This window comes from Zonotrichia albicollis, chromosome 1 (assembly GCF_047830755.1).
Source record: "Zonotrichia albicollis isolate bZonAlb1 chromosome 1, bZonAlb1.hap1, whole genome shotgun sequence".
Classification (NCBI taxonomy): Eukaryota; Metazoa; Chordata; class Aves; order Passeriformes; family Passerellidae; genus Zonotrichia; species Zonotrichia albicollis.
In genome coordinates, this window is record NC_133819.1 from 5464551 (window position 1) to 5477214 (window position 12664).

At 41.2% G+C, this 12664-nt stretch overlaps 1 protein-coding gene across 7 annotated transcripts in view; it reads left to right on the forward strand.

The window, feature by feature from the left end:
- LOC102069926 (sodium channel protein type 5 subunit alpha) overlaps positions 1 to 12664 on the forward strand; it is a 218491-nt gene that overhangs the window by 158291 nt on the left and 47536 nt on the right. For 5 of the 7 annotated variants that reach the window (XM_074547507.1, XM_074547323.1, XM_074547688.1 and 2 more), the window contains 2 exons: positions 794 to 940; positions 7762 to 7882. In XM_074547507.1, coding sequence (XP_074403608.1) covers positions 794 to 940; positions 7762 to 7882 — 268 coding nt within the window. The remainder of the gene's footprint in view (positions 1 to 793; positions 941 to 7761; positions 7883 to 12664) is intronic. The other 2 variants (XM_074547581.1, XM_074547628.1) reach the window with 2 other exon arrangements.

The window sequence follows — 12664 nt, forward strand, 5'->3', positions numbered from 1 at the left end:
CACGCATACCAGCGAGCACAAGGTCTAGTCAAATGTGTTTACTGAGAGAAAAAATTACTGCTGTGCTTCCAGAGTCCTTCCCCTTTCAGGGAAGTGCTTCAGAGTGCTCTCCTTTCAGCCTGTGGTTGAGCCCCCTGTGCTTCAGTGGGTGCAAAGTGGCCTTAAGTGTTTTGCTGAATAGGAGCCTCATACATTTGCGTGTTTACCTGCAGCTTTTCCATATCTATTTTCAGATATCTTTTATCTTTTCCAGTGAACTTTGCATTTTCTTCCCCTGCAATGTGTGTCTTTTCTTCTCTGGGTGTGGGGATTTTTCACCATGTTTCAAGCCGACTCATAGAACAATATTGGGTTTTGCCCTTGTGCCTTTCTCCAGTTTTTACATTGAGTGTCGCCACCTGATTGTGAATTTTCAGAGTGCACTCCTTGGTTATTTGGCAGTCACCTCTCTCTGCACCTCAGGTCACTGGAGGAAGTTTGTATCTCAAAACCAGGCTCAAAATGGAGATGGCAAGGGAATTTCATCCCACTTCAGCAACAAAAGCTCAGAAAAAAAGTTGGTATATTTGTATGTTCATTTTCTACAGCCAGATACCTTGGCATATCCAAGTTGCCAAAGCTCAAAATTTGCACCATAGGCTTGTGTTATCTCATTTCTTGCCATTTTCTTTAAGATGTTGTCCCCTGACGAGAATACTCCAGGTTGTTTTCTCTTCTAGCTGGAGAGTTCTCCTTAAGAAATAAGCATGCTATCAAAGAGAAAGAAAATAAACCCATCTAGGATTATTTCCAGCAGGAAAAGCAGCTGCAGCTGAGGGGGCAGAGATGCCAAAGCCCAGGCGTCCGGAGTCAGAACTCTGAGATTTATGAAGAGTTAAGTGAGTTGCACGTGGATAAGCAGTTGAAGGCTGTGCCACCACCTCCAGTAGGGCAAAAAGAGGTAACACAAATGACTTTCCTACCTGAATACTGCATGAAATTCATTGCACCAGCTCTGTAGTGCATGCCACTGGTTTATGTGGGGCTTATGGGTTGTAAAAATACATGTTGGTCAAGGGGTAGGAAAGCAATAGTGTGTAATAGGTATTACAGTCTTAGTAAAGAAGAGAGAGGATTTTGTCGTTATAAAAATAATTGGAAAGCTTGGAAAACATGCATTATAAATTAAGATGAAATTTTAAGAGGCTTTTGGGAAAAAAAAACAAACCACAAAGTCATCTATAAAGTTACTGTCTCGTTTTAGGAGAAAATATGTGTGTGATTTCCCACTGAAAACCAGCTCTAGGAATGGCATCTGCTGACTTGGCAGACCTGAATGTTGAGTTCACTGGAGGGCATCTGCTCTCTGTCACAGATTAACATTTCTTTTCCTGTTAACACACACCCAAGAAAGATGCCGCAATTTAAGTAGCTGATGTGAAGAGCAAGCCTTGGTATTATTTAGTTGATTTGGCCAAAGTGCATCTCATTAATTGCTTCTTGATGTGTACACACTGACATTTATTTTCAAGTTGTAGGATGATGTTGTCCTCATAACCATAAATATCAAAAATAATGTGTTTGTACTGTACACTGAGTGACTCCAGGCTGTGTAATTGCCTGTATTCTCCTTGCTTACTTGTTGGGTGTTCTTCCCCTTCAGATTTAGTATTTTATTGACATAACATTGCCTTTATTATTAGAGAGTGAAGGATTCCTCTTATTGAAATCAGGAAAGGGAGGTTTGGATTGTCCTGGGAGTTTGGAGAACTCCACAGCTGCTTGAGACTAGAATCAGGGATTGTTGTGTGGGATGAAAATTGATGAAAGGGAAGGGATGGCGCAGCACTCACACACATCACACCTTTCCCAGTTGTGCAGTAAAACTGCTGGCAAGTTTGTGCCCAGCAGGAGCAATCCCATTAAGAAATCTTGACAGGACAACAGGAAACAGACCCATCCCAGAGCCAGGGCTCCCCTTCTCCAAGCCTGCTGATTCCTGTTTTCATGTGGGTGGAATTTACTGAACTAAATGTAGACAATCTGCATCTGAACTTGCCATCTGAGGCCTCTGTTTAGACAATGTAGGCAGGTAAATGTGTCTCCAGCTGAAATCAGCATTTACATTAGGTCAGATCTCATAAAAGTGCCCATTTCTCTCCATTAACTATAAAGGGAGCACTTAGGTTGCACATTTAGGTGAGATAAATTCCACTCACAGGAACCAGAAATCCTCCAGCCGTGAAGCCTTTCTTTAAAGGGCAATCCTTGCCAGAGTACATCTTGGCATATTCATATTCAGAGAGAAAACATCCTGAATTTAGAGGAAGGAGACTCAAATATTTGATATTCTGGTCTCAGAGAAAAAAAAAGTATGTATATTTAGCAAAGAAATACAAACAATGTAAAGAAGCATTATAACTAGGAGGAATTAGAAGACCACGTCAGGCATTTTTCTCTCAGGGGATTAGGTATCCTTCATGTTTAAATATCTTTTCAAGACAAATGTACCCTGTGATCCTAAACAGGGAGGCCAGAAAACTATGTCCTTTTTTAGTGCCACAACAAAATGTCATGATAAGTCAGGAACATTCTAGCTTCGATATATTCAGCAACATCGTGATAAAGAAATAATCCCCATTTCCTCCCTCAGCTTTCAAAGGGTCCTGAGACACAAATGCCACCTCTCTATAGCAGAGTATAATTGACTCTATTTGCAGCTGCTTAGGGAGAGGTGGAGGAACATGGCAATAATCCAGGGATGAGTTGAAATCGAGCGGAAGTTCACGCGAGGCTACGAATGCCAACACAAAAGAGCAAAGCCCAAAGGATGCTATTTTGGAAGGTCTCGTGTGGACATCACATACCCACTGTCCCCCTGAGCAGAAGCAGTCTTGGTGCCAGCATGCCAGGACACGCTCGTCATGTTTTTTGATGAATGTCCCAAGAAGTTGCAAGTGGCCAAATAAAGCCAGCAACTGCAAGGGAGTGACAGATTTGGTATGGCCAAGAGGCACAGGGCTTCCAGTGATTGTCAGTAACAGGAAACGCTGGATGTGTTCCGAGTAAAACCCTGGTGGTATCAGTAAAGGGTCCATTAAATGATTAAAAATTCATTCTGTATCAATCATCAGAAAGGCACCGTAGAAGTAAAATCATTGGTGTCACGGGTGGAGAAGACTTGGGAGTACAGACTGGTTGCTTTCTCTGCCAAAATGCTGACCCATAAAATATTCACACAACTTTGTGGAATCTGGCTTTAAATGGATTTCTGGCTTTAAGCTTAGATTTCTTCATTTACCAAAAGGAATAATTCACTTACTAAAAAGAAATATTTCATGTCTGGGTATATTTCCTTAAATACCAGCCTTATCTCACCATTTTTTCCCTTTCAAAATGCCATTTCATTAGAGTCTTTTACCAGTTTTATCCATTAGTCTCTTTGTATGAATTAATATCACTTACTTTAATAGAGTGTTACTTGCTTCCTATTGTCTGGGGTTTACCCCCTGAAGTCATGCACCATTGTTCTTTAATTTCTTTTTTTTTTTTTTTTGTAAATTAATATCTCTGAGCCACTTATCTGACATTTTTTACGTCTTTCTTTGCAACTCCCTCAACTGTTCCTTTTCTGAGTTCTTTTGCCAAGGAGGAAGTGCAATGTTGAAATACAATTTCTATAGAACTCTAAAAGAAGAAATAAGATCTCATTATCTAGATATGATGCTTTCATATGGTTTTCTACATCATTACATCCCACTGCAAAATCACATCTATTTCTTTTAATATTACTTCAGGTTTCCAAAATGTTAATTGAAATTTTCCTGTAACTTTCCCATTTATACTTTTCTAAGTCATGTCCCATTTTGCTATATTCTCTTCACGTTTCCCTTCTCTTTTCCCTTCTGCTTCCTCGATTTCAATACTCTCTCCAATTTAATATTATCAGCTAACATGAGGATTATATCGGTCAGGACCTCTTCTGTATCTTTAGTGAAGATAATGCTGACCCTAATCCCTGCAGATTTCCTCCTCTGAAGAGAAAGTTTGTGCTATATTTGGGTCCTTAGAATGGCTTTTCTCCATACAGCAATGGGTGAACCCAAGCCAATTACAATTTATTTTAAAAGTAGGCTTTTCTGTAACAGACATCCAACTGTTTTCTTGAGGTTTATATATCATATGTCAATTTGATAGATTAAGGCTCTGATTTTCAGAGGTGAGGCAGAGAAGAAGGGAGGTAAGAGGGCTAAGCCTTGAGCAAACATCAACTTTCGATGAGATTTCAGCCTCTCACTGCTAAAGGCTTTTGGAAAAACACTTTCAGATCAATTTTCTGCTATTACAGGCACAAGCAGTGGGTGTGGAAGCCCAGTACAGGGACTTTAAAAAGTCACTCCATCAACAAACACTTAAAAACTGACTTCTGCAGCATGAATTTATGCACCAGGGGAAGATCTTCCAAAGGGGTCTCTGACAGATCCCTTGCCTCTGCCTGGGACACTTCCTCCACTCACCTATTCCAAGAAAGAAGGAGGAGGTTCTGTATTTGTCCTTTTTGCCTTCTTTGAAGCTCTTTTCACCCTGTTTGTGCAGAGTTCTCCTAGCACACAGGAGAACCACCTCACTGCCTTATGACTTTTCACTCAGAGTAAGCTCCCTCCTTTTCTGTCTTTATTTAATTTACTTTAATCACAGGCTGCAGCAAGTGTTTAGTGATATGTGATTCCCATGATTATTCCCTTTTCCTCCTCTCTCAGCTCAGTGTTGTGTTTACTTATTGCTGCTCTCCTGGGCCGTTTCCAGTTTTCCATGAGCATTCACTATTGATTGCTAATGATGTGTTAACTGGGTGTATTCGATCCCTTTATTCTCTGCAGTGTGCCTTGCCTGGATCTGCTGGTTTGTATTTGTGTATATACAGGCTTTCTGGCTATTTCTCAACTTACATTTATATTAATTCTAATAGGCTCTCCTCCTTTTTGTTATTGATCCCCTTGTTGGATGATTTTTAGTGTTTATTTTCTAAGACAACTGAATTTTGATTATCTACATTTCTCTCATCAATTGCTCTTGTGTCCCTGACTCTTCCCTGAGTTCATGAAAACCTTCTTAATCCCTTTAACCTTTCTGGCAAAGAGTAAACTTTGCTTCCTTCCCAGAATCATCCCTAATCTTTTCCTTCTCTCTCATATGTCTGGTTCCTTTTTCTAGTCCCTGCTCAGACCCTCAAACCTTAATTTATTTTTTCTGAATCCATGTTCATTGCCTCTTCTTCTTTTTAAAGGCTTTTCAGAAGAAAACCTGTCTGTTTGCCTTGCATGTTCCCCACCTCCCTTTGACACTGATGGATTCTAATATTTCCTGGAAACTCCTCCTGATAAATAACTAAATAGTCTATGATAATTTCATTGTATTTTGTTCCGTGAATTTCCTAACCTGTCTCTGCTAAATCCAGCTCTCTAGTTGAAAATGTTATCAAGCTGACATTGCTCTCACAGTTTTCTTTGATTTCTGGCTATTGGTAAGAATTATACCCAACAAAGCTTCTCTTCTCATTGGAACCCCTATTTTCTACATCCTACAGCTGCATATGATTTAGGACTATTTCAGTGATCTCTGTTTTGACATCCTCTTAACAGAACACATAATGACTAAATGCATTCCCTAATGAACAGCATCATAAAGTTCTGACTGTGCTAGAACTTGCTATGACATTTTTTCCCACCATCATCCACTGTTGTGAGTCCGTAGGAAATGGGCTCCATACGACAGCTGCATTCTGAATATGGCTTTTCAGAAGCTTTATCCGTATCTTGGACCTGTTCTGTTCTTTCTGTTCCCTCTTTTTAAAAGGTCTCTTCTCAATTGTTTGCAGATCTTTTGCGTGCAGCATTAAAAACTCTAGCCAAGACTGTGACCTTCTGGATGCTGCAGCTAATTGCAAACAAGTAGCTTCCACCCCCGCTTGCAAGCGCTGCTGGAATGTTCAGTCTTGCCCGTTTTACCCCAGGTTCAGCATTTCTCTGAATTCAGCCATAAATTTTGCATTGACTGTGTATGCTGGAAAACAGAGGACCCATTTTCACATTAATAATAAATATATAAAGCTGTGCCTAGTCTCTAACTCCATCACCATCATGCTTATGAAAATAATACTTTATCTGTACGTGCCATCTCTCATATAACTATCTCACAGGCTGTTTAAAAGCGTGGGTAAGTATTATTGCCCTCATTTTTTTAAAATGAAGGCAATAGTATCGCAAGATAAAGCACAAAAACTTTTAAGTGGGAACTCAGAGAACAGAGCAAACCAGTTCCCACATGACACACCTCTCCTGCTTGGAGCTGTTTGTCATTGCCATGACCCATGGAAGGTGCCAGCTTTGGTATTGCCCACTTACACCAGATAATGATCTAATACATCCAGAAACAAACTGTGAGCAGGACTGGGCAAATATCAGGTCTTTCACTTTAGTGGCCAAGCTATTTAGCTTGTAAAATTTAAAGGTAAATCAAGTTAAATTTTATTTTGGATTAACACAAAATAGAAATCCTTTATTTTAGCTAGCTAAAAAAAGTGTCTTGATTCTGTTTAAGGAAAGCTTAACCTGAAATGAAATTTCTATTTCATATTTGGGTGACTTACTCAATCTTGTATCATATGTCTTTTAATCATGAGTTCAGCCTTCAAAACAGATTTTGAAAATAATATATTACCCAGAATTTTTTTACCCACATCTGCTTGAGAGTTCCTGCTCTAAATAAATGAGACAATCAATGCTGCAGGGAGTGGGAATATTCCTGCCCCATTTTGCAGAGGAGGATCTGAGAAACGCTGAATTTAAACAATGCACCTAAGATGATGGTGTCAAATATTTCAGGCAAGTGGTAGAGCCCTTGAGACACTTCCAAAAGCCATGTGCCCCTCCTCCTGCATCACCTGGAGATCAGAATGGTGACAGAAAGGCAAGGGGCCGTGTTATGTGCTGAGAACAAGTCAGGCTCAGGATGAGACAGGAGGAAGAGCCCTCTCAACATATTTGTATTTTAGCTTCCTGTGGCTGGGTGCTGGAGGAGAGGCTGTCAGCAGGAGCAGAGCATGGTCCTGAGTGAGCAGGTGCAGGTTTCACCCACCAGCTGTGGGTGAGGAACCCCAGGAATGAGGCCCAAAAGACAGGAACCCTAGGCAGGTCATCCAGTTCATCCTTCAGCATTTCAGGAGATACATCCCACTTGTGGTACCCCCCACCCAAAGGCAGGAGCCTTCAGCCATCTCAAACAGATGGAGTCCATCATTCCTGTCCCACTTGTGGTACCCCCCCACCGAAAGGTAGGAGCCTTCAGGATGTCAAGCAGATGAAGTCCATCATTCCAAGGTTCCACCTACCATAAACCAGAGCAACCTGGTCTACTGGAAGGTGTCCCTGCCCATGGCAGGGGGGCTGGAACTGGATGATCTTGAAGGTCCCTTCCAACCCAAACCATTCTAAGATGCTGTGATTAATATTCGATGGCTGTACACTCTCTTTCTGTGGTTTGCTTCTCTGTTGTTTCAAAAAGTAAGTTCTGTGTGTTAAGTTCTGGCTGTTGATGGGTCAGTCCCCGGTCTCAGGGTAGGCAGAGCTGTCACCAAGGGGTGGCACCTTGGGGAGTGCATGGCAATGTCTCTGTTGTGGTGGCTTCAGCTGGGGTGCTGGTTAGTGGAATGACAACTCAGCTATTTCCTTCAGGGCAACTGATCAATGTGTTTTCCACATCTTTGCTCTTGTTGACAACAAGCTTGATGAAATCAGTCTTTCTGAAGGCAGCACAGTGGATTTGACAAATCCTGCAGAACTGCTGGAGCAGATCCCCGAGTTTGCTGAGGAGCTGATGGAGCCTGAGGATTGCTTCCCTGAAGGTAAGAGCCTGCATGTTTCACTGCAATGCTGGGGCAAGAAACCTTCTTTTCCCTTACTGAACATCTCCCAACCTTCTCACCATGTTGCTCTGGTTGCTTGCAGTAGTATTTCACTGGATGCACTTCGTTTTTCAGACAATATAATGCTCCAAACACACACTCAAAATCCTTTGTTACCATTAGTCTTTGGATTTCCAGGGTGAGATAAGCCAAGAGCATGCTTTAAAATGCTCTGCAGCTTCTAGTCCTAGGCTTTTAAAATTCTAATTTGTGACATAAACAATTGTTTGTTTCTTTCTTTACTTGTATTTCTAAATGCTGATTTTTGTCATTTGGCCAGTGAAGATTTTTGCCTTCCAATATGTGTGCATGATCAAATTTGGTAAAGAACTGACCAGATCAGAATGTTTCCATTGCTTTAATGTATCCAGGCAGTTCTTAGATCCTGTCTGGAGGGTTCATGAGTCTCAGGGACTCCCTTCCATTTATTTTAAAGGGTGTCAAGATTAGCACATCCAGTAAGTTCCATCTAGTCAGAGAACTGCTATGCAAAGGGCATTTAACGTAATTATCTTAGATAACAACAGACTACATTTACATATCTCTTTTAATACTGAAATTCACCATCATTTTATTAATATTTTAACACCAGCCTCCTCCAAAACACAGATGTAAAACCCAGCTACATCAGAAGATCTATTTTAAAATAGATATATAAAGTTAATAGCATCATAAGTTATTTCTTCTCATAGTGAGTTCTATTCCAAATATTATCTTAGTCAAATTTTTTGTTTTTCTATAAATCTGGGTTGGGAAAAACAGGGTTAGCTGAATGTAAGAATAGTCCCTTGAAAATTCAAGCATTATTATAAACAAAAACAGAGCAGCTCAGATGGGAACAGACAGAGATGATTTGCTGGGTACATGAATGCCCCTGAAGTCAGCAAAAATGTGCATCTCTATATCTGTGAGAAAGATGATTGAATGAGGTAAGGGAGCCCTGCAGGGCTTACAAATGTCCCTTGGATCTAAACATTTTTTTGGCAGCTCTGCTTAAAAGCAGTAGCCAAAAATTAATGCAGCTGACGGAAGAGAGCATGGTGTAACTATTCAGGCCCATGCAATAACATTTCGAAATTAGATCTGGTGTTTTCATTCTTTCACAATATATTTCTTAATGGGGCTAGTGAACAGCTATCTCTGTTGTGCCCTGCAAAGTGATTATGTTATAGATGCTTAAACAAGCCAGTGCTGTGAGATCAGTGCTGTTCAGACGCCAGTTTACAAATTCTGAAACTGTTTTGGCCACAACTACCATCCAGTTTTTTAAAAGAAACAAGGCAGACACCACAAAACACTCTGTAATTTGATCTCTCTTAAAATAACCAGACCTTCCTGAACTCCATGGTGCAGGACCACAATGGAACCAGTTTGTCAGATCTTCCTCAGTGCTGTCTGTGGGATGCAGGGTAGCAAGCAGGGCTCTTCCAGATGGGTCACTGGAAGTATTTAACCAGATTTGAAGCCTACTGATCAACCTGGCAGCAGAGAAATGCAGAAATGAAGGCAGTGTTGGGTTATTCCCACCCAGGTTCTGGCTCCTGCACCCTTCCTCCTGAGCACCCCTTCTCCAGCATTTTGTTTTTGCTCCTAATCTCTCTTAGTTCCTCACCAGTGCCTGTGCAAGTCAAGGTGTTTTTCTCTTGTCCCAGGATGCAGCCAGCTGAGCCTTGAACTCTAAATGGGAATTGAAGGAGAGCCTTCTCTCCTGTCCAGGGACACCTGCAGGTGGAGGGGACATCCTTCTCAAGACATCTACTCTCCTTTCCTATGCAGCACAGATTATCCATGCACATTTTTCAGACTTTACTCTTTTGGCTAAATGTGATCACATTGCTCATGGATTTGGCAAAAATGCACGAACACAGTGGGATTATTTGCTCATAAAATTTCCAGTGAAAATGCATAAACTGAAAGTCCAAATGATTCTTACAGCAATGACATTAACATTATGTTTAATTTATGCAGAGAAACAAAGTGTTTTCCTGTAATCAACTGCTATTAAATATTTCCAATATTTTTGCCCAAACTTACTATTGCAATTAAACCTCATGCAGCTGTCACTTCAGTCTAGTTAAAAACCAAGTAAGCCAAGTAACAGCAGTCTAATTAGTTGAGATGACAAGACTTTAAACTACAAAAATGAAAATATTGAAGGGCATGCACTGGGCAGGTTTATCTAGTGCTGCCTTTACTCACTTTTTATAAAGAGATACAGCAATATTTGGGAGTATGAAAGTTAATATTTGTGAAAGAAGGAGATTATGTGAAAAAGGAGAGGGAGAGGGGAAGGGTTAATTTCTTAACTTCTTTAGCTATCTAAATTCAAACTATGACATTTCTCAACGCATCCAGCATAGGTTACATCCTGAACAAATATGTTCCAGATTCAGGCCCCTTTTTTTCAGATAACAAAGGCAACAAAGATAATGCATGTTCTTGAAATAGTTGCTGAAAGTTTGCTGAGGTCACAGTTTTCCGGGAGTTGGGTGACCCAGATAAGCCATAGGTCGTTTTTCTTGGGGAGACTTGTTAATGTGTTATCATCCCAAAATAGCTTTGATTAGGGTCAACAGGGAACATTCTCGGGTCAGGAAATGTGAAGGCAAGGTAGGGTCACAGCCCTGGCAGCGAGCAAGTATTGCTGGGAAGAACCTGACAGAAATGGAGAGACCATTTCTGGTTGATGGGAAAAGAACACTTGTCCAATGCCAGCTATTTGGGTACTTTTTCCTCCAGATGCCTTGCAACACTCCAGTCCCGTTACCTCCATCGGTATGTGTTCTCTGCAGCAAAATTTACTCCCTCTTTGGACATTATCTTCTGTGTCTCACAGAAGGTCATCCAAAGAGAGCCCTCGGCCCACGGTGCTCTCCTCTCTCCCAGACCCTAATAGGAGAAAGATTCCACCAAGTCCTTTAGGCGTAATTCCCCGCTGGCAGAGGTTTCAGGGGAATATCTCCAGAGGGTCATGAGGGAATGAGCAGCCTCGCTCAACGCGGGGTTGGTTGCAGCTCGTGACACCAAGGACGCCCAGAACCTTTCCATGGTCACTTTTTTTCCATGTGACCACGGGGTAGTAGCCACTATCGCTCCTTAAACGCCCAAATGTCAGCAGGAAAATGCCGCGTGCCCAAATGAAGTTGGTCTGATTAGTGGTGGGATCTGCGTCCTGCCCTTTCCAACTGCGGATAGCGGCTGTTTAGAAGCAAAAAAAGGAAGAGAAGAAAAATATAGACCATTAAACGGAATAATTCTGAACAGTTACAGGGGCTGCCACTAGATGAGTTTTAAAGGTTGAGTAAAACCAAGCCAAACTCAACAAAATGTGCTCATTGGCACCCTAAGAAAAAATCATGGAAGAAACCCAAGTTTTAAAGTATCGCTTCCCTCTGGCTGTCATACCTGAGGTACTCTGTGTTTTTCCACCAGGAACAGCATGCTGGCATTGTGTTGTACACAATTCTCAGGCATCATGAGACTCTTACAGCTCTGTTACGCATTCAGAATGAAGTTAATACAGGTTGGACAGGTCCTCTAGATTTAAAACTCACCCACCCCCTCACTCAGAGCACGGATGACATCAGCGGTAGGCCAGGCTGCCCACTGCCTTTGCTCCAAGGCGTCACACTCCTTGATGATGTGTTTTGAGGACAGTAGCAGAAGATAAACAAGAAATTAACCTTTGTAAAGCCCTTGGAAGGGTAATAACACCAAGCTGTGCTTTTGTCAGATGCCCTCTTGGCAGCTCCCAGTTGTAGCACAAAAGTAAAATCTCAGCTCTCCTGATGTGTCTCAGGTACCCAAATGCTGGAGACAGTATTTGTTAATCTTTATTTCACACTATAAAATCCAGCTGTGCAGCGACAGAATCATGGAATGCTTCAGGTTGAAAGGGACCTTAAAGGTCATCCCATTCCAACCCCCCTGAGTGAGTTAGTAGTGGGTCCAGAAGGTGAGGAAAGGGTTAAATAAGAAGAGTCTGCTGAGATCATGTTCCCTCCAGCATGGGGAGACAGTTGGGGGTACAGTTGGGTTTGATATCTTATTTGTGCATACCCAGGTAGCCAGACTGGTCATTAGAAACCCAGCTTGGCAGATATATATACATAAATATATATAAAACCCATGTTATGAATATCTGCCTGCTTGAGTTCATGCTTAAGAAGCTGTGTTTTGTGTCAAACCAAGCAATGCTGTAACCAGCGTTCAAAGCTAAGAAAAATACTGTTTTGTTCTAAAAATGAATGTCCCCATAATTGAGAACCCTTGTGTAAAGGCATTCGCAAAATTGCTGGGGTTTGAACACAAGGTACCACATTTGCTGGACAACAGAATTGGAAAAATGAATTGGTGTTCCTGGTTTATTGAGAGAACCAGCAGCCCAATCCATCCAAGGCAAAAATAATAATTTCATGAAAATTTAAGTATATATATTGGTGTGAACAAGCAGTGGATTTGTAAGTTCTTTGCCCATAAGCCTAAAATCAATCAGTAGGCTTGGCTGTCAGGCATTGAGGAGGAAGGTTTTGCAGTATAACTCTCACATTTACAAAGAGATTTTTTTTTTTCCCCAGTGCAGCAAGGTAATGCAATCAAATCTAAGAGCTCCATGATTAGAGTGCACCAGACTAGGAAATGTGAATATGGAACAAAAGGGATATTTACACAGAATGCATTGCATATTAAATTCATTCTCCTTTTTTTTTTTAAGATATATTT